At 43.6% G+C, this 25,458-nt stretch overlaps 2 protein-coding genes across 7 annotated transcripts in view; one reads left to right on the top strand and one right to left on the bottom strand.

The window, feature by feature from the left end:
• The window catches only part of PGM3 (phosphoglucomutase 3), a 25,480-nt gene extending 2,721 nt beyond the window's left edge, over positions 1–22,759 (bottom strand). For 2 of the 3 annotated variants that reach the window (XM_059941728.1, XM_059941730.1), the window contains exons 1-10: positions 21,975–22,072; positions 20,335–20,540; positions 18,675–18,859; positions 15,928–15,995; positions 9,474–9,607; positions 8,360–8,555; positions 6,757–6,914; positions 5,121–5,204; positions 2,472–2,570; positions 793–909 (exon numbers count right to left, since the gene is read on the bottom strand). In XM_059941728.1, coding sequence (XP_059797711.1) covers positions 793–909; positions 2,472–2,570; positions 5,121–5,204; positions 6,757–6,914; positions 8,360–8,555; positions 9,474–9,607; positions 15,928–15,995; positions 18,675–18,859; positions 20,335–20,538 — 1,245 coding nt within the window. In that variant the 5' untranslated portion in view covers positions 20,539–20,540; positions 21,975–22,072. Of the gene's footprint in view, positions 1–792; positions 910–2,471; positions 2,571–5,120; positions 5,205–6,756; positions 6,915–8,359; positions 8,556–9,473; positions 9,608–15,927; positions 15,996–18,674; positions 18,860–20,334; positions 20,541–21,974; positions 22,073–22,587 lie in introns of those variants that run through there. The other variant, XM_059941729.1, reaches the window with a different exon arrangement.
• RWDD2A (RWD domain containing 2A) lies at positions 22,133–25,458 on the top strand. Of its 4 annotated transcripts, none has more exons than XM_059941734.1 (3): positions 22,133–22,189; positions 23,267–23,484; positions 24,543–25,458. In XM_059941734.1, the coding sequence occupies exons 2-3, from the start codon at positions 23,284–23,286 to the stop codon at positions 25,218–25,220; spliced, it is 879 nt and encodes a 292-aa protein (XP_059797717.1). In that variant the 5' UTR covers positions 22,133–22,189; positions 23,267–23,283; the 3' UTR covers positions 25,221–25,458. The 4 variants fall into 4 exon arrangements, with proteins under 4 accessions (XP_059797717.1, XP_059797716.1, XP_059797714.1 ...); XM_059941733.1 differs by having other exon boundaries at positions 22,157–22,395; XM_059941731.1 differs by having other exon boundaries at positions 22,157–23,115.

Raw genomic sequence — 25,458 nt, 5'->3', positions numbered from 1 at the left:
AATGAGGGAAAGGTATCCATGGAAGACAGCAGTAACAGGTCTGCCAAGAATACTGAAACAAGCCTGCCTTTAATCATCTTCCTGCTCATCTGTAAAGTGTAACTAACTCTTAAGGTTCCAGCATTAACAAACAAACAAACAAACAAACACTGTATGACTCAAAATTTTACTTACAACTAGATCCCTTTTGAGGTACTATGCCATGATGATGGAAGGCCTTATGCATGGTAAAGTGGAGAAATAGGCGCTTTGGTGGTAAGACACACCTAAAGTTGGATCCATACTCTGCCACTGAGTTGCTCTAAGTAAGTCTTTGTTTCTTCATTTATAAAACAGGAATTATAGTGACCCCTCTCCCTGTGTTACTGCAATACACAGGTATGGAAAGTGCCCAATATGTGCAGGACCCTTAAATATTAGTTCTGTTGCTTTCCGCTGACCTACACTTGGCTCTTCCATTGCCATATTCTCCACTCCAATCCCAATAATCTGACCCACATATGTGCCTTGTCAGAGACTAGTTTTCCTGAATTCCCTTGAGAAGGCTGGTTTCAAAACATATGCTTAGATACATTTAGTAGCTGAATCTGTTGACTCCAGCTATAAGCTACTCATTACTTGAAAATCTGAAGCACATACACATTGTCACTGCATTTCAGTATAAATCTAAATTGTTGCAAGGAAGCTGCCACAGCTTCTCCACTTTGATGTTTTATACAGCACATTATTCTGTCCACCTTCTGAATATGAATGTAAAAGTAACCAAGAGTCCACCACCCCCTCAGTTCTGACCTGGTTAAACAAGTCAATCACATTTTCAAGCATCTTAGCAGCTTTCCTTTTCTTATCTTCTTCTAATTCTTTTGCTAGTTGTTTTATCTTCATTTCAGCAGCTTTACTAAACAGAACCTACAATCAAAGCATAACAGAAATCACAAAACACTATCCATGCCCCAGCCTTAAGTACCATCATCCCAACTAAACTGCTTTTGAAACTCTCAGTGAATCTGGAGAAACTGAGGGAAAAATGGCAGCCTTAGAATGTATGAAATTAATTAGTATACAACCAAATCAGAATTCAGATGATATTACAAGGAGGGGGGAGTTCCTTTATGGATTATAAAATTGGGTTATCAAAATATAAAGACTACAAATAAAATATCACATTGGCAAAGGTGAATGCGCATGGCGAGTTTATGACGTTGCCCTCAGCCAGCTCAACCAGTTCTGGGCAACCAGGGCTCCTTAAGCCTTATCTGTATCCATTTTACTTTGAAGAATATAACTAACTCATTGCAATTAGTACAGTTTTCTTGTCCTAAATTTTTAAGGACATAAACTAAGCAAAAGCAGAAAAGAGGTTCATCTTATATATTACATTATGGCAAACAGTGCCATGGATATTTAGTATAATAAACATCATGTTGCTCAGGATTCCTGCCATTTTGAATTGCCTTGCCCATGCATGATTTTAGTGCCTTCAGAGGCCCAGTACTAAAGAGGAATAGCTACACTACATTCAGCCACTTGATGATTGATATACAAAGTTTGTTGGTAAACTAAGATGAACACTGGTCACTTGTTTTGTGGAACCATGGCCATTTCCGTTCATTTACCCTCCACCAGGAGATCTGAGCAGATGCGACAGACCTTATGGCCTGTGAAGACTGAAATATTTACTATCTATCTATCTATCTATCTATCTATTCAAAATCATTTACCAACCCCTGCATTAGATCACTGACGTTATATTTTAATTGCATTTTCTAGGAACTCATTTTTCTGCTTATATTCATGGCCTTTAGAAGCCAATTTTGAATTAATGAAAATTATTTGACCTAGATAACATTTTCTGTTAGCCACTTCAAATCCATTTATGAAATGAGGCTAGGTATAAAAAACATTTAATAAAGAAAAATTCTGAACGTTATGAATATGCTAAAGACCTATTAATACACGTTAAAATAGTGAATGTTACGATACGCGAATTATATCTCAAACCTTTAAACATTTTCTCTGCTAAGAGCCATAAAAAACTTTATATGCCAATTCTAATTACTTTAAACTCATTTCTAGTTGCTAGTAACTTAATTCTCAACCTTTCCAACACTTTTCAATTCACCATAGCTACTGAACTTTCCTTTTGCCACGTACGGCCAGTTGAAGGAAAATATTTTAAAAGGGATGTACAGACCATCTGGTTGTAGGAAAATTAAGAACTGCATGTTTCTGAAGAAACTATATTATGGGAACAAATTAGTATTATCTCTTCACACTCAAAGGAAGATCATTACAACCTAAAAGAGCCATAGTTTCACAGAACATAAGAATGTATTAACTAAATCTTATTCTATCACCATCCCAATCATTTCAACAAAGTGGAATATTACCTATTACTACCCAGATACAGAATTCCATCATTGACGAGAAGTGCCAGCTAAAGCCAGATGTCACTGCTTACGAGAACTTACTGTGCCATGCCCGTTTGCTTCAAAATAAACTCCAATGTCAAACTCCTGAGCCTTGTGATGCAGATGTTTTACACCAGTTTTAGTACAATAGACAGGTACCTGTAACACACGTTTAAAGAAACAACAGCAGTTATTCAATCAGCAAATATTCACCGTGTACCTATCATCCCAGGGAACATAGCTTCTGGAGCTCAGTCTAGCGAGGCAGACAGCTAAGCACCTGAAATACTAAGCGCTAAGTGTCACTGCGCGGGAGTGGCTGCGCTGTGGAGGCACACAGCCGGGAAAAGCAGGGCGAGAGTGAGAGGCCCCTTATAAGATAAAGAAAGACCCCAAGTTGGGGAGTGACATGATACAACTGGTTCAGAAGGCTCCGTGTAGCTACAGTGTGCAGAACGGCTTAGAGCAGGCGTCTGCAAGCTTTTACTATAAAGAGCCAGATAACTAATATTTCAGGCCCTGCGGGCCACGTGGTCTCTGTCACAGTCGCTCGATTCTGCCACCGTAGTGCGAAAGCAGCCACAGACCATACGAAAACAAACGAGCACGGCTGTATTTCAATAACACTAGAAACAGCTGGCCAGCTGGACGTCGCCCACAGGCCACTGTCTGCTAAGCCCTGGCTCAGGTTAGGTGTTTTCTAGGGCTAATCCCAGTAAGAAATCACGGTGGTTGGAATAGCAACAGTGGGTAGCAAAAGTCTTGGCTGGATCTGCGAGACAAGCATGGCTAAGGAAAGACGGCAGCAAAACTGCAAAAGAGAGCAAGCTCAAATAAGCCTGGCATTTAATGGGATTTAGGGGACCTCAGGAATGGCTAGGGCTGAAAATATTTAATCCATAAGAGAATGTGTTGAGAAGGAATAGTTACTGATGTTGTTTCTTCAACAGGGCATTTTACTATAAGAAATTTTTGAGACAGAAATTAAATTAAATTAAATTATACTAAAATAACCCAAACACTGAGAATCCCTATGAAAGGCAGGCAACTGGGCCCCAGATGGAGTCCCTTGAGTAAGTTTACTGTGACCATATATTTAAATCCGGGCACAAACTAGCAGCCTCCAGATGTGTTTTACTTGGCCTACCCACTATTTCTTTTAAATTCTGAATCAGCTGCCAAGACTTAAAAGGCAGGAAATTCACACAACAATTCAGATTTTCAGCTTCTCCTGAAGACTTTGCCCGGAGGGGGCAGCAGCTGGCCTGGGCACACCTTCCTACTCCTTGCCCGCCTGCTGGCTTCGATCACTTCCCCTATCCAGATCCTAAAGGAATCTGACTTTGTCACTCCTGCTCTAAGAAGAATAGAATGGCCACAAAAACTACTAAAATGCAGACATTTGAAAATGGATACACAAATGTTGGAAAATATTACACTAGCCAGGGAAGAAAAGAATAAAGGCAAAAAGACCCAATTTGGGCCCTGCAGCCTCTAACTCTTAAAGCGGGTAGCATGGTACAGAGGATAGTCACCTACCTGGTGGATGCTGGGAAAAAATTAGAAACAAAATCTCCCACCAACCCAGACAACATCTCCACAGAAGAAGAGTAAGACAAGTTGTATTACTGAATAAGCATTAAGCCAGACTGTGATGCACATCTCAGGTGATCTGCTAAGAGACGACGAAGACAGAAAGAAATTCCACCCTTCTGCAGAGCTAAAGATAACTAGTGACCAAGATCTCTCCTCAACCGAACGTGAGGGAGGCTCCTTTGAGCCTGAATAGGTCCTGTCCTTGGCCGTGTCTGCAAGAGCCCAATTTTATCAAGAATCTTTTGCTAAATCACTTTAGCCAGAATCCCCTACCCTCAATATCTGACTAAAGTCCCTACTCGGTCCCATCTGATCACCCAGGCCTGCCTTCAGCAAAACTCCTGTTAGGTTGGTTTAGCCAGAATCCCCCCTGGCCGCCCCCGTTCCTGTTCGTACTTTCCCATCCATCAACCCCTCCCTCACACCTTATTCCTTGGCTACAAAATCCCCACTTTTCCTTGCTGTGTTAGGAGTTGAGCCCCGTCTCTCTTCCCCGCTACGAAACCCCATGGCGATATATCTATTGAATAAGCCTGCTTCTTAGGAAGACGTCACAGTACCTTTTGTCACACGGAGTTTGTCCTAAATCTACCTGATAACTGGAGTGGCCACTGGTGTTAGCTAACTGCCCTTCTGCAAAGGAATAATACAACTTCTCATATCTCTCTGTCAAGGAGACAGGTGTCTGGCTCTAAGTGGTAACTAGGTGAAACTCTCAGGAGGCTGAGACATGGGATGCTATCTTCCTTGATGTTTATATTTCAAAGAGGTGACTCCAGGCCCTTATGTAAAACACTTCTGAACTGGAAAACTGGCCTATTTTGCCTAAAAAGGTTGATATTCATTCCAAAAGGACAGAGAAGAAAAATTGTAAGTTTTCTAAAAGAAATACTCTCAGAAAAAGGAGGGAGGAAAGTCTCTTTCCCTTTTTGCATTAGGGACCATTTAACTTTTTCTTATTTTTGATTTCTGTTTATCCTTAAGTAGACGACAGCTCTGCTTCATGCACTTCAACCTATTTATTTTTGTGAGGGCATTATTTTCCTCACAGAAGCGTCTTACAATAGAAGATAATGATGAAGAAGCTACCAGAAAATGGAAATGTTTCAATACCTTCATAACTTCTTCCAGGTACCGTGTTGAACTTCCATTGGCATATGCAGTTTGTACGACACCGAGACTCAAACTGTCTCCAATCTAGACAAAAACAAGGACAATTACCTTGCCATCAAAAGTAAAGACCCTACAAAAGCAAACCTATAATCAGAGTTCTAAAGGATGACAAAATTATCAGCCAATTCAGCTGTGCCTTAGTTTTATGCAATAAACGACTCACCAAAAATTTACATGTATGCCAGAAAAAAAGCTAAAATACTTCTGAGCATTATTTAAAGCAATTCTACATGGAATCCTTTTTTTTTTTTTTAAATCACCTGATTTCGTTTATATTACTCCACGGTTTATATTAGGATTCACCCTTAGTGTTGTATATTCTGCGGACTTGGACAAATGTATAAGGACATGTTTCCATCTTCACAGTATCACATAGAGTATTTTCAGCCCTAAAACTCCTCATGCTCCACCTGTTCATCCCTCAGCATCCACTTCCCCCCAGCCCCTTGCAACAACTGATCTTTTAACTGTCTCCACGGTCTTTGTGGGATTTTTTTTTTTGCAGAATATCACATAGTTGGACTCATACTAAAATACACAGCCTTCTCACATTGGCTTCCTTCACTTAGTAACATGCGTTCAAATTTCCTCCACGTCTTTTCATGGCTTGATACATCTTTTTTTTTTTTTTTTTTTTTTTCCTTCACTGCTGAATAATATTCCAAGGTCTGGATGGACCACAGTTTATTCGCCTATGAAGGACATCTTGTTTGCTAAGGAATCCTTTTCAAAGAAACCTGTGGTTTCTTGATCTCTTTCGTTTTTAGTAAAAGTATACACTGAATTCCTAAAGTACACGTTTTCCCGATTATGATAATTATCATTACATTTTATACTTAAAGCTAACCTGAGATTTCCAAAAGAGCAAAACAAAATAAATCTCACGTTACTAAGCTTATCATAATCATAGTAAATAAATCCCTCAGAGGAGGAGATCTGCTATTTAAACTTGAGGCTCTGGGGAATGATGTTCGTGGAACCCTCATTAAAATATCAGTTACGAAGAAACCAAAACTTCGTAAAGCTGCAAATCATGAAACTTGCCAGTATAAAAAAGAAAAGACTGGGCTTCCTTGGTGGCACAGTGGTTAAGAATCCGCCTGCCAAGGCAGGGGACACGGGTTCGAGCCCTGGTCCGGTAAGATCCCACATGCCTCGGAGCAACTAAACCCACGCGCCACAACTACTGAGCCTGCGTGCCACAACTACTGAAGCCCACACGCCTACAGCCTGTGCTCCACAACAAGAGAAGCCACTGCAATGAGAAGCCCACGCACCGCAACGAATAGGAGCCCCCACTCGCTGCAACTAGAGAAAGCCCCGCGCACAGCAACGAAGACCCAATGCAGCCAAAATAAATAAATAAAATAAATTAAAAAAAAAAAAAAAAGAAAAGACTACTCTCTTCAGGTTTCAAACCAGAGCCCCAGTGTTGAAATGACTGGAATGACCACTTCTCTGTGTGTTTTCTGGCCACTTCCCATGATCGTGCCTCAGACATTCGAATGACTGCCTAATACAGAACAATCTCCCCAGTGAGTCTTGCTTGAAAGGGCAGTCCGTCCCCGCACCGTACCTCCAACAGGGGTTCCTTAAGGAAACCGCTAATGAGTGCTGCTATCTTGTCTCCGTCCACGAGATGAAACTGACCATCTGCATCATGGTAGTAGTAAACTATTCTGTCTGCATCTCCATCGAAGGAACAGCATCTTTCATTGGACTTCATTTCGATTCCTGCCACACAGAATCATTCAAAATGAATAATTCAAATTAACTGAATAATTCAAAATAATTCAAATAATTCAAATTTCTTCAGTCTAAGAAAGGGGGATAAAACTCAGTGTAAAAAGTTTTCGGTTTTTCTCTCACACCAGTTACGAGGGAAAATTCTTTCGGTTAAGTATTGATCATAAGTGACCTTCTGTGTTACATGGAAGCATGTCCACTGTGACTTTTCAAGAGGTGTTTAAAATTATCCTTCCAGGGCTTAAGCAAAATTAAACATGTGCTAGGCAAACAGAGCCTGTCCTCAAGATTTACAAAAATCAAATGTCAGTTGAACAAAGTTTCTCCCAATTTGTAAACTGAAGCCCACTTGAAAGGAATGAATGTCTTTATAACTGCAGATAAAGAGCCATTACTATCCTTACATGATCGAGCAGAGGGTACAATCAAATATAAATAACTGGCGTGTTTTGTCAATGAGGAGAATCCTGACCATTTCTCCCATCTGAAGCGCTACACAAACATATGTAATTGTTTCTGTACCTGAATGGAGATAATAGCTTCAAAATCAAGGGAAGAGGATCCATTTAAATGGAAAGAAAACAACATACAAATAATTATCCTTCCAAACAAAAACCAATGTCTTAAGCTTTAAATAGTATACAGGTTTACTGTATACAGGGCAAATTCTTTCACAGCTAAGTGAAAAAAAGAGCATTCAAAATCTACCTAAGCTGAAACCCGATATGATACTAAAATAAAATTCCATTTTACAAGCCAGAGGTTTGACAATACAGATTTCCCACATAGTGTTTTGAAAGCTACAGGTATTGAATTGAATGCAATTTCCCTAGTATCACAATGTCCTTTCTCATATAAAAAATAATCGGCAGTAGATGAGGTATGTGCTTGAATCCTGAAAAAAGTGATTTTTATTTGTTAACACCGTCAATAACAAGAAACACTGGTCATTAAGAGCAAAGAATTATAACCTGTGAGAGACCAATGGCTTGTGTAACTTGTGTAAAGTTACTGAAATCCCAACAGCTGTGTCACATCAAATTTTAGACAATGTGGCTGTTCCTTTGCCATGACAGCAGCGGATGGACAAACCCACCCCAGACCTACAGAGACTGAAACCCGGGGACAGAGCCCAGGAATCTGTGTGCGGACCAGCCCTCCAGGTGATTCTGATGGCTGCTAAAGCTTGAGACCACGGCTCTAGAATCCCACTTTGATTGCTTTCTCCACCAGATTTCCTGCGCCCGGTGAGGAGTCCTGTGACTGTCAGGCAGAGAGCAGCCTGTGCTCCACGTGGCACCGAAGAGCGGGAAGAGGCCCGGATGTATAACAGCGGCAGGGCCGGGACCAGCTGCATGACTCTTACTCACCTGGCCAGCTCTGTTTGTGAGACTGGTTTCAGGGAGAGCGCGAAAAACACATCTTTCACGTACCCTGTGGAGGTTTCTGGTGACTTTTCACAAAGTCAGCCCCACATAAATGATTGAGCTTCCCTTTGGTCCCATCGTTAAACAGCTGAACTGACAGCCTCTGGGAGAAGTAGTGTTTCATTTCTCTCAGCTTCAGGGCCCCTATGCCGTTCGCACAGTCAACCTTAAGTGTTCTTTGGTCATCTCCACTGCAGAAGGCCTGAAAAGGAAAAGACATAACGGAAGAAAAATTTCAAGTTGTAAAAGTGAAGCATGGCATATATATGTATATATAAACATCTTCCATTATTTCAGTTAACTCATCTGCTTTAACCCAGGAAACAAAAGGGTACACGCATTCAGATGAAAACTGTAAAACACCAAAGTAAAATGTTAAAACACCTTTTTTCGGACACAGACACTGGAACACTTTCACTGACTGAATAAATGATGGGAATGAAGCTTTATTAGAATTTAGCCTCCATTAAGCAAGGTCTCTCACAATATTATAGTCTGTATTACACGGCAGGCATTCAAATATGGCATGAGTACACAGATGAAGGAGCAGTCATAACATCCGTCATCTCCTCAGAGCGCATTACACCACCAGGCACGTCTGCCTTCTTTCCTGCCAGCCTCCTCTCCTACCCTTCCCCACCCCAGAACCTAAGTTCTATGAGAGCGAAGGCTTGGGTTTGGTTAACTATGCCTGACAATGACATACACTCGATATTTGCCGATCAAATGAATTACACCCCTCAAACCTCGTTCCGGTTTAGGAAGCTAATTCACCTCGAAGAAAGGCTTTCTCAACAGTAGGTGCCTCAAGTATGACGCCAACAGCACCTACAGTAACTCTAAGACCAAATTCCTCTGAACGAACACAATGATAACCGCAAGAACACCACTCTTCTCCCCCAGTGAGCTCAGAACATACTACATGCCTTGCCGAGTAAATGCCAACACAGATTAGCAGGATACAAGGCCCAGACCTTGCAGAGCCCTAAAAAGAAAAAGGAGACACGCCACATTTTTGGAAGAGGAGGAGGGGTAACAAATATCTAATTAAAGTAAATTGTTCAACTGATGTTATTTTGGTCATCTGCTTAAACTCTAACCACATTCAAGAGACTTTCACCTGTTTGGTAAGTTCCACAAAGGCTGTAGAGAGTTTCTGGTAGTAACCCTCTATGGTTGCCTTTCCATACTGGCCGCTGGTATTTCGGCAGTACACCATGTAGTGCAGTTGGGGCGTCGTCAACAAGCCATAATCTGTCACAGAAATACAAAAAGCAATTTACCACATTCCTTAAGAAAGGAGAAAAGTTTAGGACTCACACTGTGTGAATTTCAGGGTGACAAATCCTCTTCAAAAAAAGACATCTCAGAAAACAAGAAACACTAACTTTGAAAACTATCCGGAAATAGGTATAAACATCCACTGAAATCATTATAACTACATGTCACACTGTGACACAATGCTTTATAATAAGAAATATACATTTGGTCTCTGTCCCCATTTCTGGCACAGCCTCTAAACCCTCGGAACCTCCTTAACAATAAAGGTGTCTTCTGTTATGTTAATGAGGTGACTTTTGGACAGACCGTAGAAACTTTAGGATGGGGGCTGGTTGCCAGGGAACCGACCACAGGATTAGAGAACTGAAACTGTCAGTCCTCCCCACCCTCCTCCCCATCTCCTCCCTCACTCCAGGGAGGGGAGGACGGAGCAGCACGAGACTGAGTTGTACATCAACTATACTCCAATATAAACACCAATGGCCAGCGATCTAATCGATGACGCCTATATAACGAGGCCTCCATAGAAACCCTGAAGGATGGGGTTCCAGGTTTGGGGAGCAAGTGGAGACTGGGGAGAGTGGCCTGCCCAGAGAGCACGGACACTCCACACCCCTTCCCACGTAACTCTCTACCATCTGGCTGTTCCTGGGTTATACCCTTTATAATAAACTTGTAATCTAGTAAGTAAAATATTTCCTTCTATGAGCCTATCTAAGCAAATTAATCGACCCCAAGGAGAGGGCTGTCAGAAGCCCAGGTGATAAATTAATTAATTAATTAATTAATTTAAAAAAGCAGCCCAGGTGACTGGCATCTGAAGGGGGGAGGGGCAAGGCTTGTGGCACTGAGCCCTTAACCTGTGGGACGTGACCCTAATTCCAGGTAGATAGTGTCAGAATTAACTGGTGGTGGAAAAGGCACACATTGGACACATACTTGGTTCTAAAAAAAATATGAACTACTACTGATAGCAAAAACCAATCATTTAGTATAGACGGGTAGCAGTGTAAAAATAGAGCAACGTAGAAAAGTAATAACTGAGTTCTATTTCCAGTAACATTACAAACTATGTAATTCAGATGAACCCTCCTCCCGAAAACAACCAAAAATGCTGAATAAGAGAAAAATCTCTTTTTATTACAGTACCAACATTACAAAGGAATTAGGCCAAATTTTACATGAAGAGAGAACTCCAGGATGTGAGCTAAGGGAAGCCAGTTTTGCTCTGAGGACATTCCTCTAAACAGGAAGTTGAGCAATGGTTCTCAGTGCAAACAGTCCATGCTGGTCTAAGACATGCAACTGAGGGAACAGGCTCTCATGAGGCTGAAGCCCCAAAGGACTATTCTTCAAACCATAATTCGAAAAGATACAAGCACCCCAATGTTCACTGCAGCACTATTTACAATAGCCAAGACATGGAAGCAACCTAAATGTCCATCGACAGAGGAATGGATAAAGAAGATGTGGTACATATAGACAATGGAATACTACTCGGCCATAAAAAAGAATGAAACAATGCCATTTGCAGCAACGTGGATGGACCTGGAGATCATCATACTAAATGATTAAGTCAGACAGAGAAAAACAAATATCATATGATATCACTTACATGTGGAATCTAAAAAAAAAAAAAAAAAAATGAGGGGCTTCCCTCGTGGCGCAGTGGTTGAGAATCTGCCTGCCAATGCAGGGGACACAGGTTCGAGCCCTGGTCTGGGAGGATCCCACATGCCGCGGAGCAACTGGGCCCGTCAGCCACAACTACTGAGCCTGCGCGTCTGGAGCCTGTGCTCCGCAACGAGAGAGGCCGCGATGGTGAGAGGCCCGCGCACCGCGATGAAGAGTGGCCCCCGCTTGCCACAGCTGGAGAAAACCCTGGCACAGAAACGAAGACCCAACACAGCCATAAATAAAATAAATAAATAAAATTAAAAACAAACAAACAAACAAAAAAACAAATGAACTTATTTACAAAACAGAATAGACTCACAGACTTAGAAAACAAACTTATGGTTACCAAAGGGGAAACGTGGCGGGGAGGGGTAAATTAGGAGTTTGGGATTAACATACACATACTATTCAATACTATATATAAAGCAGATAATCAAAAAGGACCTACTGTATAGCACAGGGAACTCTACTCAATATTCTGTAATAACCTACGTGGGAAAAGAATCTGAAAAAGAATGGATATATGTATACGTGTAACTGAATAACTTTGCTGTGTACCTGATACTAACACAACATTGTAAATCAACTATACTCCAATATAAAATAAAAATTAAATTAAAAAAAAAAACCACAAAGGACTACTCTTCAGTGCAAGAGTGAGTGAGAAGTGAATCAGCCCCCAGGGCCTACTCCCCAGAAAGCTGTCTTGACGCCGAGCAGAGCAGAGGGGGAAGCCCACCCCGAAGAGCTGTCACCACAAGCACAGGCCTCCCACGGACACCCAGTTCAAATTCACGTAAACACAGGATCCAGAAGAGCCCTGGCATCAAAGAACCTTGTCACCCACCGGCCAGGTAGTACCCCCAGGCCCCAGCAGAAGCAAACACTAAACTCAGCCAGGGAAATACACCTTTATCATAAACCGCAAAAATGTCCCACAAATAATTTTCCCAGAAAACAAACAGCTTACAGTCAAAAACAGCTAAACACACAAGAAAGGCACCATAAGCACGAAGCAAGAGAACAGCAAAAGTGGACCAGGATCCAATAAATATTCCGTGACGAAATCCCTCAATGGTCTTCAAAGTCAAGCACAAGACTTTGGACTGGAAGCAAAAGTCACTTTAAGTTCTTGAGCCCTGCAGTTAGGTAACAGAAATGGTATTTTGTGAAGGCAACTTTGGCTCCGGTATAAGGATTAGGTGAGAGGAGGTGGAAAAGCTCAAAAAAAGTGAGTAAGAGCTTAGACTAGCTTAATGGAATTGTGTAAGGAGAGAAAAACCATATTCCAAAGACACATACTGAAGGATGAAACAAAAGGATTTTGTGATCGATATCAAAATTACCAAATAAACATTTACTAAATGACTATTATAGACAGTTACTCAGTAAAAAGCATCACTATCTATTCCACGAAACAACCCAGAAACCTAGAAGCCATTCTTCACAGCTCTAGCCTCACCACGTATCACAAAATCCTTTGAATTCATTACTAATTCCACCTTTTTCCATTTCTCTCACTAGCATCAGTCTTGCACGAACTACTGCACAGTCCCCCCCTCTCCTCCCCCCTCCCTCTCTCCCCCTCCCTCTCTCCTCCTTCTCTCCCCCCTCCTTCTCTCCCTCTCTCCCCCTCCCTCTCCCCCCTCTCCCTCTCTCTCTCCCCCCTCCCTCTCTCCCCACTCCCTCTCTCCCCCCACCTCTCTCCCCCCACCTCTCTCCTTCTCTCCCCTCACCTCTCCCCCCTCCTTCTCTCCCCCCACCTCTCCCTCTCTCCCCCCTCCCTCTCTCTCCCCTCCCTCTCTCTCTCCCCCTCCCTCTCTCTCTCCCCTTCCCTCCCTCTCCCCCTCCTCCTCTCCCCCCTCCTTCTCTCCCTCCTCATCTCTTCCCCCTCTCTCCCCCTCTCTCCCCCCTCTCTCCCCCCTCTCTCTCTCTCCCCCCTCCCTCTCTCTCTCTCCCCCCTCCCTCTCTCTCTCTCCCCCCTCCCTCTCTCTCCCCCCCTCCCCCCACAACAGCTAAAGGGACTTAAAGTGAAAATGTGATCCTATGCTCTGGCATAAAGCCCTTCAACAGAGTCCCACTGCATTTGGAGTAAAGCCCCAACTCTCACCACGACCTGTAAGGCTTGGAATGACTTGGCCCCTGCTTACCTCCCTAACCTTATCTTCTACTAGCTTCCCCCAGTCTCTCTGTGCTGCAGCCACATCAACCGTCGTTCATTTCCTGAAATACACTAAGTTGAGGAGGGAACTGAGCAAAAGGTTTAAAGAAAAGAAAAAAAAAATCACTCTCAAATTTTTCTAGATTAAAATCCTAGAAAAGTGATGGTTCTAGAGATAGAATGACAGTACTGGAAAGGCCAACCATTCTGGGGATGACAGAAAGAACACAGTTTGGGGCAGGGTGAGACATCACTCAGACCAACGCTTTCAAACCTCAGGCCAAGCCTGTCAACAGGTCATGGAACCTACTTAGTAGACCCAGCCACCATTTCTGCATTTTTTTAACGAAACAGATGAACACATGTCATTGAGTATGGGTAAGTACGGTTCACTGAAACTTTCATTTCAGTCATGCACACAAGCACGCTAGAGACGTGTCATGACACAAAATCGGTTTCTTACTGTAGGTTGTGATACACAGTCATACACACAAGCACGCTAGAGACATGTCACGACACAAAATCGGTTTCTTACTGTAGGTTGTGATACACAGTCATGCACACAAGCACGCTAGAGACATGTCACGACACAAAATTGGTTTCTTACTGTAGGCTGTGATACACAGTGAAACAGACTCCTGGAGGGTTGTATGTAGCAGGTAGTCAAAAATGGCTGATCAACTGATGAGCGAATGAATAAAAGAACACATGCAGCTGGAGCTACGGCAGTGAAGACACTCATTCAGAAATGAGGCAGAATGAAAGCGAGAAGTGAGGAACGCCACATTAGGAAAGACACAAGAGGAGCCCGTGGACAAGACCAGTACACAACAGTGGCCAAGGGGGTAGAAGTTAAAGAAAGGGAGAGGTCACAGTGTGGACTGTTGATGTTATTTCAGTTGATGTCTCTTCACAGACATCAACTAAAATAAAAACTTTAAAATATAAATTCTGAGAGTTACTCTTAGATCACAGATCCCTTTGAGTATCTGACAAAAGCTATGAGCCCTCTCCCTAGAAAAGCGCACGTGCAGGTAACACAGCACGCTGTATCCAGAGGCCCACAGGATCCCTGCAGCTTGACCAAACACTCCCCGGGAAGCCCGGGCCCCAGGTCAATTCCCGCTTTATAGCAGATTAGTGTCAGGGGAGACATTTCCCTGCAGAGGCAAGGACGAGGCTCACCGGCTTAGTAATGTAGGCTTAGTAGGCTTAGTAATGATGAGAAAAGCAAACAGAGAAGCAAACCAGGTGAGTCCTGGAAGAGGCCAGGTTAACCGGGAATGAGGGAACACACAGGAGGTTGAGGGGATCAAGAGAAGGTATTTTAAATGAGAGAGATCTGACATCAGGAAAATTCACCTCCAAGCACAGTGGAGTCATTGCATTCACATGGTGCACAACCAACGTGAGAAGAGAATTCCAGCCTGTTTTGTTGCACTTAATTCTTCTTCAGTTGATACAACAGGAAAAAACACCTGTCAGAACTTCAAATCATGATTACAAGTAGGTCAAAGATATTTTCCATCATTATTTGACCTGTTAACAGCTGACTCCACACGTGATCAGCTATTCAGGAATACCCGATATTGACAAAAACTCCCCGGAATCAACATCTTCAAGTTACCTCAGGGCTTATTTTTTTTTTTGGTAAACATTTTAAAAAATTTATTTACTTATTTATTTTTGGTTGTGTTGGGTCTTCGTTGCTGCGCGGGGGCTTTCTCTCATTGTGGCGAGCAGGGGCTACTCTTTGTTGCGGTGTGCAGGTTTCTCATTGCGGTGGCTTCTCTCATTGCGGAGCATGGTCTCTAGGCACGTGGGCTTCAGTAGTTGTGGCACACAGGCTCAGTAGTTGTGGCTCATGGGCTCTAGAGCTCAGGCTCAGTAGTTGTGGCGCACGGGCTTAGTTGCTCCGCGGCACGTGGGATCTTCCTGGACCAGGGCTCGAACCCATGTCCCCTGCATCGGCAGGCAGATTCTTAACCACTGCACCACCAGGGAAGTCCCCTCAGGGGTTTTTATAACAGGAAATTCAGCCTTATAAAGGAAGTTGTCTAAGATCAGCCTTGCCTACATATTATCTCCTACAGATAAAATATAATACGCAAGCCCAGAAAACTTTTTTTAATTTTTTTTAACTTAAAAAGCTAGTAGTTTAGGGCTTCCCTGGTGGCGATAGTGAGAGACCTGCGCACCGCGATGAAGAGTGGCCCCCACTTGCCGCAACTGAAGAAAGCCCTCGCACAGAAACGAAGACCCCAACACAGCCAAAAATAAATAAATAAATAAATAATAATTTTTTAAAAAGCTAGTAGTTTATATCTAGGAGTCCATTTTTTTTTTTAACTTTATCTGTAGCTTCAAACTTTTCTAAATTAAATATATATTTATTTTGTGATATTTTTAAAAAAATTTTTAAAAGATTAATTTGCAAGTCAGGATAAATACATACCATGGAATTGACCTCCTAAAACAGTCACACCATCTATTACAGACTGTGAAAGTTTCTCACTGCTGGGCCTAGGAAAGAAAAGGAAGAAAATATTACATCCCATCCCGAGACCAACTGAGCTGCTAGTTCTGAAAGCAAATGCAGAAATTCTGTGCTACCAGTTTCAGAATAACAAGTCCATTGTATTCGAACTAAATGAAACCTGCCAAGCCTGAAAACTCTGAAAAGATAATACGGGTAAAGCGTAAGCATTTTCCATTAAGCCTTTCACAATATATTTCTTGGAAAGAGTTTGGCTTTTAAATGCATTTAGGAAATAGATATAAAGGATACACTAATTAACCTACCCAAATACCTTTTCAAGTTTGATTGTAACAACACATCCGCTGCCTGAGAACAGTAACAATAAATATTGAAACCACAGAGCGTGCATAACCCAGGGCTGGGTATTAAACCACCAAGCGTACAGAATCTAGTTTTCATTCTAAAACGTCAGAATAAATTATTTTTCTATCTATCTGAAAATAAGATATGTAAGATATATGACTGCCTTGTAGAAAAAGATGTTCTATATCATTTAAACTAAGTAATAGGTTAAGAGGCAAATACTGGGTTGGCCAAAAAGTGCCTTCGGTATTTAAGTAAAACTAAGAGACACATTTTTCATTTTCACCAAGAACTTTATTGAACAATGTAATCACCCTTTTGTTCCACTACCTTCTGCCATTTTTCAGGCAACTTCATAATTCCACTTTTCCAAAACTTTTTATCTTTTTGAGCAAAGAACTGTTCCTGGTACCTTTTACAGTCTTCCAAGGAACTGAAATTTTTTCCATTAAGAGAATCTTGTAAAGACCAAAATAAATGGAAATCCGAAGGTGCAATGAATGTCTGGTGAATACCGCGGATGAATTAGAACTTCCCAGCCAAGCTGTAACAGGTTTTGCCTGGTCATCAAAAGAAACATGCGGCCTTGCAGCATCCTGATGGAAGATTATGCATCTTCTCTTGACTAATACCGGACGCTTTTCATCGAGTGCCACTTTCAGTTGGTCTAACTGGCAGCAGTACTTGTTGGAATTGATCATTTGGTTTTCTGGAAGGAGCTTATAATAGAAGACTCCCTTCTAATCCCACCCTATACACAACGTCACCTTCTTTGGATGAAGACCGGCCTTTGGTGTGGTTGGTGGTGGTTCATTCCGCTTGCCCCACGATCTCTTCCGTTCCACATTATTGTACAGTATCCACTTTTCATTGCCCACCACAATTCGTTTTAAAAACAGAACGTTTTCATTACGTGTAAGTAGAGAATCACATGTGGAAATATGGTCAAGAAGGTTTTTTTTCACTTAGCTAATGTGGAACCCAAACCTCAAAGCAGTTTACATAACCAAGCTGGTGCAAATGATTTTCAGTGCTTGATCTGGATGTTTTGAGTATGTCGGCTGTCTCCCGCGTGGTATAACAGTGATTGTTCTCAATTAACGTCTCAATTTGATCACTATCAGCTTCAGCTGGTCTACCCAACCGTGGCGCATCATCCAGCAAGAAATCTCCAACACGGAACTTTGCAAGCCACTCTTGACACATTCGATCAGTCACAGCACCTTCTCCATATACTGCACAAGTCTTTTTTTGCGTTTTGGTTGCATTTTTACCTTTCTTGAAATAATAAAGCATAATATGCCGAAAATGTTGTTTTTCTTCCATCTTCAATATTAAAATGGCTACACAAAAATTCACCAATTTTGATAGTCTTTTTTTAAATGCACGCTGATATGACAACTGTCACGTACAATCTAACAAAACTGTTTCGAGTGAAGTTAAAGACAACTAAGAGCTACTAGAGCCATCTTACGGAAAAAAACGAATGAACCTTTTGGCCAACCCAATACATGTGCAAGACTTTACTGTGAGATAATGATCTGCTTCAGAACATAAGTCACTTGGCTATTCTGCTACCTATAAATCCACAAACAATGGTATTTGGAAGTCCCTCTGGTAACACACTATGGGTAAAACACCAGTCTAAGCCATTCAGAGACTGAGTAGAAATTTCCTTTAGAAAGAATCTCTGGCTAAAACCAGATCTTATGCAAAAGAGAATGCTTCTGTTTCAAAGTACACTTTTAATCTAACATTTTACAATAACACCTTTTTGTAAAGGAAGGTAAGAGCTGCCAAATGTGACAAATGCGTAGAAATAATACAGATGGTTAATGCTTTCCAATGAACTCCAGCAAGGGAAAAATGATCTATGAACCAACAATAACACAGGTTATAAAGTAAATCTCTAAAAATAATGACTTACAATCACATGTTCTTACTCTATGGGGGAAAAACGTAAACCCACAGAAGTAAAGGGATGGGAGACATTTGCTAAGTGCTTCTCTTGTGCCAGGAAACAGGTGTGTTGCATGTATTACTTCATGTAATCCTCAGGAAGGATTGCATGATGTAGGCTCATCATCAACGTTGTACAGGTGAGCAAAGGTAAGCTCCAAAAGGTTAAGTGACCTACTCAACCCGTACAGTAAGTGTGACAGTTGGGGCTCAGACTCCAAAGCCCAAGCTGCAGTGGTCACTGAGCTCCTACATCCTTACTGAAAAGACCAGGACGTGGAGAAGCCTCTCAGGGCAGTTCCACTTTACTCGACTCTTTTGATTTGTCCTGGGTGCTAAAACAGATGCAACCATCTACGTGGTGTTCCCAGGCAGCTTTCACCAGTAGCTCCGATGGGCACCTGGTGTCTCTACCGATCACCACGAAGGCATCTTGGTGCAGGTTCACAGCTGCTTTCTCGCCGATGTCCACCAACACTCTCGGCAAATCTGGTTCCTCAGCGTTTGCCAAACAGGTAGCGTGCTCCTCCCAGGATGGTGCCAACATCTCACCCAAAGGGTCAACCAACTTTACACCATTGTCTTCCTTGAAAGAAAAACAAATAATAAGCCATTGGTGCAGAGTCGTGAGGGTGAGGTGAGGAAGTAAACCCAAGCTGCTTTCCCCCCAACAAAAGACAGTGTTGGCCGGGCAGTTTCACTGGTGACCACTACTGAAGGCCAGGCGCTGCTCTAGGTGCTGTACATACATCACCTCAGTAAATCCTCACAACACACGTTATCTATCTAACTAAGAATCCTATGGCTACTCCAGTCTTACTTGGAGAAAACTGAGATTCAGAGCAAGTAATCTGCTTATGTTCATACGGCTAGTGTCAGTTCTGATATTAAAACATCAAGTCCATCTGACTCTTAAATCCAACAGCCACGGTGCCACACTAGCTGTTTTAAAAGGCTGTCATCTGAGCATTCACCATCAATTAACTGATGAGGCACAACTGCAGCAGACCCAGGACCCCTGGAGATCCTTCTCGCTATGGCTGCACTCAAAGAACATACTGGCCAGCGTGTCAACCAGTGGGTGGTACAGAAGCTGAAAACTGACGCCCAATTCTGGTCTGCTCAAATTTCTGGAAAGAAATAAAGTGTAGTTCAGAGTGAATGTCAAAGGAAGGAAATGGCTCAGAATTGTTTTAAGCGGTGCTTCTGAAATTAACAATACATGTGGGGTTCTGCCTACATATCATTAAGCAATTAAGGTGATTTAGCCATGTAGACACTTACACCTTCACAGTGATCCACATTTAGAAGCTGAATAAGCAACATCCTCTTGTTTTGGGGAGGGAAGGGAGGAGGTTACAATCCTTCACTAACCCACAGAGCCTTAGATTGCTGCTGATTTAGCTACGAAGGCAAAAGTCTCGCGCCCGAGCAACCAAACAGAAGCGTATTATTTAAGCTGCGTATTAGTTTTAGGCCAGTACAGAATATGATGGCTAAAGTGTGTCAAAAGGAATACTTTAGAAAGTTAATTGTCATAAACACTAGACCCATCAGGCCTCATCAGTCTTCTGCCCAGTGCTCACCTTTGGATCCCTGGAGCCACGTGTTTGGCTGTTCACTCAGAACGGGAAACTATTCCCTAGCTATAGAAAAGCTGTGTGAAAATTTTCAAACTGTGCTAAGTCTTCTCAAATATTTGCCCTCTCCCCTCCCCCAGCTAGCCTCCAATCTCTTTAATCTCTGCTAAATTAACAGAGCCAACACTTTTTATTACTGATGCTGTCTCAATACAACTAACTTGGAAGGACATTCTGTTACTTCTCAATATGGACACGCTCCAAAAAATGACCATCTCATTTCACTCTCTCCACACCCTTCAAAGAGTCATGAGCTAAATGAACACTTGTTAAGAAAAGAGATGTTTCAAAAGTAAAGGCATATAGCAATGAGAAGGCACATTCCTAGAATTAGAATTTGTACTTTGGGTCAAAGTGCTCAGAAACTAAGGTTTGGTCTTGCAAATAAACGTTTGCTGTATCGGAGCACTAAATGCATTACCTCAGGATTGTGTGATGCTGTTACCATGACTCCTATAGTAGCTTTGGTCTGTTTTGACCTCAGGACAGCTAATAATCCCATTCGAAACATGACATGATCAAGATGTTCTGCTTTCGTTCGAAATCCAGCAGTCCCATATTGAAGAGTGAGTCCATCAGGCTTGGCATGTAATGCTGACTGCTTTGTAACAGCATCTAAATCCATGTCTACAAAATTAAGGAATGTTTTTCAGGCATAAGAAATCCTTCAAGGACCATCTGGTTCAAAAACTGCCATCCCAAACTAACAGATCTGCCTCATTCTGAACCTCCCCCAAAAAATCCTATGTTTGAGAGAGGAAAAAAATGGTAGAATAAGTCCCGGAGGTTAGCATTACCTGTATTGTTCACTTCAGGACAGAAATGAGACTGTCCCCAACAATTCCTGGACCCAAGGCAAACTTAAAATGGTCCATTCCCAACTAAAATGAAGATTCTACACCTAGATTCAGAGAATCCTACAAGGGATCATATCATTTTACAAATGGGAAAACTTAATTCTGGGTATCAGTTAAACAACCTAAATTTTACATGGGAAGCTGCTGAGAGACTGAGGCCAAAGGTCACATTCTCCAGGGGACTGGGGCTGCATACACAAAATATCTGGGAAATCTGTGTAGTTCTTCCGCTATTCCTCCCAGGCTACAGAGACCTATTCCCAAAGGAAAAGCAAAGCCTCCTCTCCAAGACCGCCCAGACCTCCCGATACACCTTGCAGTGGATTTTTGTATTTTCATAAGGGAGGATCAGGACACCTTTCTAAATTAAGCTCGGAAACTAGCAACATCTTCCTTTTACCTTTCATTTAAAAGAATCAAACATCAGCCCTTAGCCCGCTAGTACTTCCTTCTCTGGGATACTCCAACTTTAAGTGGAACTTGGGGCTTCCAACTCTTGTTTTCTTTATTGTCCTTCACTGCGTCAATGAACAAAAGTTAAAATGTTTGCTTTTGTCCAGCTGGAAAAAGCTGGCATTCAGGACGCTAATTTAGTTTGGTCTAGAGCGATCAAATCTAGTTCACAAGCATGAAGACGTTTTATTAAAAAGTGACCAGTCGTCAATGTATCGTGATTATTTCTAAGGGCGTAAACCAGCTGTTACGTCCAAAAAGTCTTTAAAAAAAGAAAGAGTCAAGATAAAATGTTTCCACCCTTTCATGCGTTTTAGGTCCTAAAACTACTTTCAAAGAGTATGTGAAGGGCTTTTATTGAAAGTATTTTCAAGTCCAAACTGTCCACTCTAAAAAAGCTAAGAACTTCCCTCCGTTCAGTCTTCAGCACCTCGTTAGTTCCCCTCTCCTCCCAGCCCCCGAATCGCCCCACGTTTCCTGGCACCCAGCCCTGAGGTCCCCACCTAGGTGATGGACGAGACCCCTTCCCCAGCTCGAGACCGTCGGGCCCGCGCCTCCAGCCCGCTCCCGAGCCGCGGTGGCGAGTAGGTGTGTCCCACGCGGCTCGCGAGTCAGTCCGCCAGCCGGCCCGCTAACCTGGCGGTCGGCCGAACCCCCTGCGGACCCGAAGGTCCCCTTCTCGCCGCCAAGCCTCGGGGCCCCGCTCACCTCTGCCGGGAGACCCACCCCCCACCCCCCACCCCCCTCTCACCTCCACAGCGCGGACCACCTCCCTCGCGGCGGCGGGGGGAACCAAACTAGGCAGGAACCACACTAGGGAAGTCAGCATCTGCAACGTGGCCCTGCGTGGCTTCCGGCCCGTCGTCCCGCCCCTCAGCCAATCACAGCGGGGGAAGACTCCGCGGGCCAGGCCCCGCCTCCTTGCCGGTCACGCGCGGCTCGCGCCTGCGGAACTGCGGATCCGCGGTGCGAGAGGGCTTGGGGCTGTTTCCTTTGAATGACCGGGAAGGGTGAGGCCCCCGCGGTGGCCCGGGGGTTGGGGCCGAGGGTCGCGGGCCCTCAGAGCACTGCGACCGGCAGATACGCAGCCCCTGACTCCAGATTCGGGTCTCAGAGGGTGGCAGGTCCCGCGTTCCTGGGAAGCCGGGCTTCCAAGTGGTCCTGGATGGAGGGTACCAGCCCCGATATGAGGCCTCTAACCAGGTGGTCCCGGCCCCAGTGAGCGCCGTCCGGCTTCCCGCATCCCCCTGTCGATTCTCGAGGTTCATCTCCCAAACGTCTGATTCTGTGGCGCCTTCTCGTGCCCCGCCCCCTTCCCCATCCCCCCGCCCCAGCTCGCACGAAACGTCATTTTATTTATTTACCTGTAAGACCCCCGCACTAAGCCTGGGCCCCTCGGGGCAGAGGCCAGGTGGATCCAAATCGCCCGGACTCACAGGATGCCGCCCGGGGCCAGGGTGGCTCCCGGGAAAGGCGGAAAGGCCCACCCGGGAGGGGCTCGTGGCGCTGGGGCTGAGGGGCGGCAACTGGCGTGGAGCGCCGCTGGGCCCCGGAGACCCGGGAGCCGGGGGAGGCGGAGCTCCGCCCCGCCGGCACTGCGGGCTTCCCTCGCCGCAGCTGCCAGCTCCGCCCAAGCCCGACACCTGGGTGGGATTCGGAGGCTGGGCCCCTCGCCTTTCCCAGAATACAGGCTTGCAGAGCGTCTGCAGGTGGTGGTTGCCCAACCACCTGCAACGGAATAATTCGGAACACTTGTTGAGAGTCCGGATTCCCTGATCCAGATCGGAAGCGGGGGCTGGGGATAAAGGGACTGGGAGTCTGAATTTCAACGACGTATCTTGGAGGATGTCGTGTATACTAGATTTGGGGGCCAGGAGGTAAAGCAGAAGAGTGTAAGTGTCCCGGTTTGTGCCCTTAGCTCTCGACGCGTAATAGCGCTCCTGCAAAGCTGCTTCCACGAAAAGGGAGCTGCAGGAAATTCCTCTGGACACCGCCGACGTTTACAAATCCAGTGTCCCTGGGCCCTTCCGGTTTTCCTGACAGGTTGATTTCAAGTCAGCATGTCCGCTTCAATGAAGGAATGCCTTCAACTTCAGCTGCTGGAGATGGAAATGCTGTTTTCTATGTTTCCTAACCAAGGAGAAGTAAAACTTGAAGATGTCAATGCCCTGACGAATATAAAGAGATATTTGGAAGGCACAAGGGAGGCACTGCCACCAAAAATCGAATTTGTGATTACGCTCCAGATCGAGGAGCCCAAGGTAGGTGCCCTGAGTGGTTTTAATTGTTGCCAGGTGCCCAGTTTATATTGGAAACACTTGGAACCTGAGCTTCCTGTCCAGGAAGCAAATAGAGAATATTCCAGGTGCATATATGGAATATTCTAGCAAAATATAGTATGCCCTGTAAGTTGTTTTCAATAAAGATCTTGAATTTTACATACATATGCACACCTTTGATACCAATATGCCTAGTGTTTTGTGGGGTTTTTTTTATAAATATGCCTAGTGTTTTTATTAAACACATCTTGCAGTCTTCTACTGCCATTATTATTCTATTCACTCATCCATTTTTACCAATCTTGCTATTGTAGTATGGACTATCTTGTACATATGTTATGATTTCACAAATCTAAATATTGTCTTTAGCAAAACTGGCTTTTAAGGAGTGAATGACCGTTTCTTTGATGGCACCATGACACAGAAAGCAGATACAGATAGAAAATCTAAATTCTGAAAATGAATTCACCTTCACCTTCTGATCCATTATCTCCAGCAACGTTAGCATAGCCCGAGTAACAAAGTGGACCAGGCATCTGAGGACCGCTGTGCTAGCTACTGCCCAGTCAGCCTCTGGTCGTCATTCCCTCAGAGGGATTCCCTGGCTCCCCAGGCTGGATGCATTCCCTCTGGTTCCACCTTTCAGTGGATCCCTGTCCTTTTCTATGGCAATGCTTCTCCCCTTTGCAATGAAACACTTGCTGTGTATCATTACTTGTTTAATGTCTGTCTCCTTCACTAGGCCCTCGGCTTCTTTCCATGAAGGGCAGAACTAGTGTCTAGCTTCTTCACTTCTTTATTTCAGCACAGGGTACCTGACACGTGGTAGGTGTTGGATGAATACGGGAATGAGTGAATGCATACATGGAAGGAATTTATGTGTGTAAAATTGTGTTTGGAAGATTGTGCAGTGTCTGGCGCATAGCTGACACGTAATAAGTAGCAGTAACTATGACACTGATCAGCATCGTGCAGTGGCCACGGATAAACTAGCTTACGTGATTTTACGGTACTTAAATCTGTTTGATTTTCATTTCAAGGTGAAAATTGACTTGCAAGTAACCATGCCTCACAGCTACCCCTATGCAGCACTGCAGCTGTTCGGACGGTCATCCGAACTTGACAGACAACAGCAGCTCCTTCTCAACAAAGGTCTCACTTCTTACGTAGGGACTTTTGACCCAGGTGAGCTCTGTGTGTGTGCGGCCATCCAGTGGTTGCAAGACAACAGTGCCTCCTACTTCCTGAACAGGAAGCTCATGTACGAACCGTCTACACAAGCAAAGCCGGTCAAGAACACATTCCTGCGAATGTGGATCTACAGCCACCATATATATCAGCAGGACCTACGGAAAAAGATTCTGGATGTCGGGAAAAGGTTAGACGTGACAGGATTTTGCATGACGGGAAAGCCGGGGATAATCTGTGTGGAAGGCTTCAAAGAGCACTGTGAGGAATTCTGGCACACAATTAGGTATCCCAACTGGAAACACATTTCCTGTAAGCATGCCGAGAGTATCGAAACAGAAGGAAATGGGGAGGACCTGCGCCTTTTCCATTCTTTTGAAGAATTACTTCTTGAGGCCCATGGTGACTATGGCTTAAGGAATGACTATCACATGAATCTGGGCCAGTTCTTAGAATTTCTCAAAAAACACAAAAGTGAGCATGTTTTCCAGATATTATTTGGTATCGAAAGCAAAAGTTCTGACTCCTAGGAAGCTATTAAGAGACCTATGCTTGTAATCTCGCTAAGTTAGTATTTCTGTTAATAAGACCAAAATAAAAGGACCAGTTAAGCATCATCCGTGGGGAACGTAGCTCCAGCATTTTTCCCTGGAAATGAAACACAGAAGGCTTTTAACTTTATAACAGTGCAATTGTGATGTTACCTCTATGTTCTTGTGTTAATTGAAAGCTATTTAATGGTAAATTAATAAAAACCTGTCAGTTAAA

Source organism: Balaenoptera ricei, chromosome 12 (assembly GCF_028023285.1).
Source record: "Balaenoptera ricei isolate mBalRic1 chromosome 12, mBalRic1.hap2, whole genome shotgun sequence".
Lineage (NCBI taxonomy): Eukaryota > Metazoa > Chordata > Mammalia > Artiodactyla > Balaenopteridae > Balaenoptera > Balaenoptera ricei.
The sequence above is the reverse complement of the archived record's forward strand: the minus strand, read 5'-3'. Positions and strand labels throughout refer to the sequence as shown.

Coding starts and splice junctions, on each gene's coding strand:
- RWDD2A (XM_059941734.1), top strand. CDS start 23,284: ATGTCCGCTTCAATGAAGGAATGCCTTCAACTTCAGCTGCTGGAGATG. Junction 23,485..24,542: donor TCCAGATCGAGGAGCCCAAG/GTAGGTGCCCTG, acceptor TTTCATTTCAAG/GTGAAAATTGACTTGCAAGT.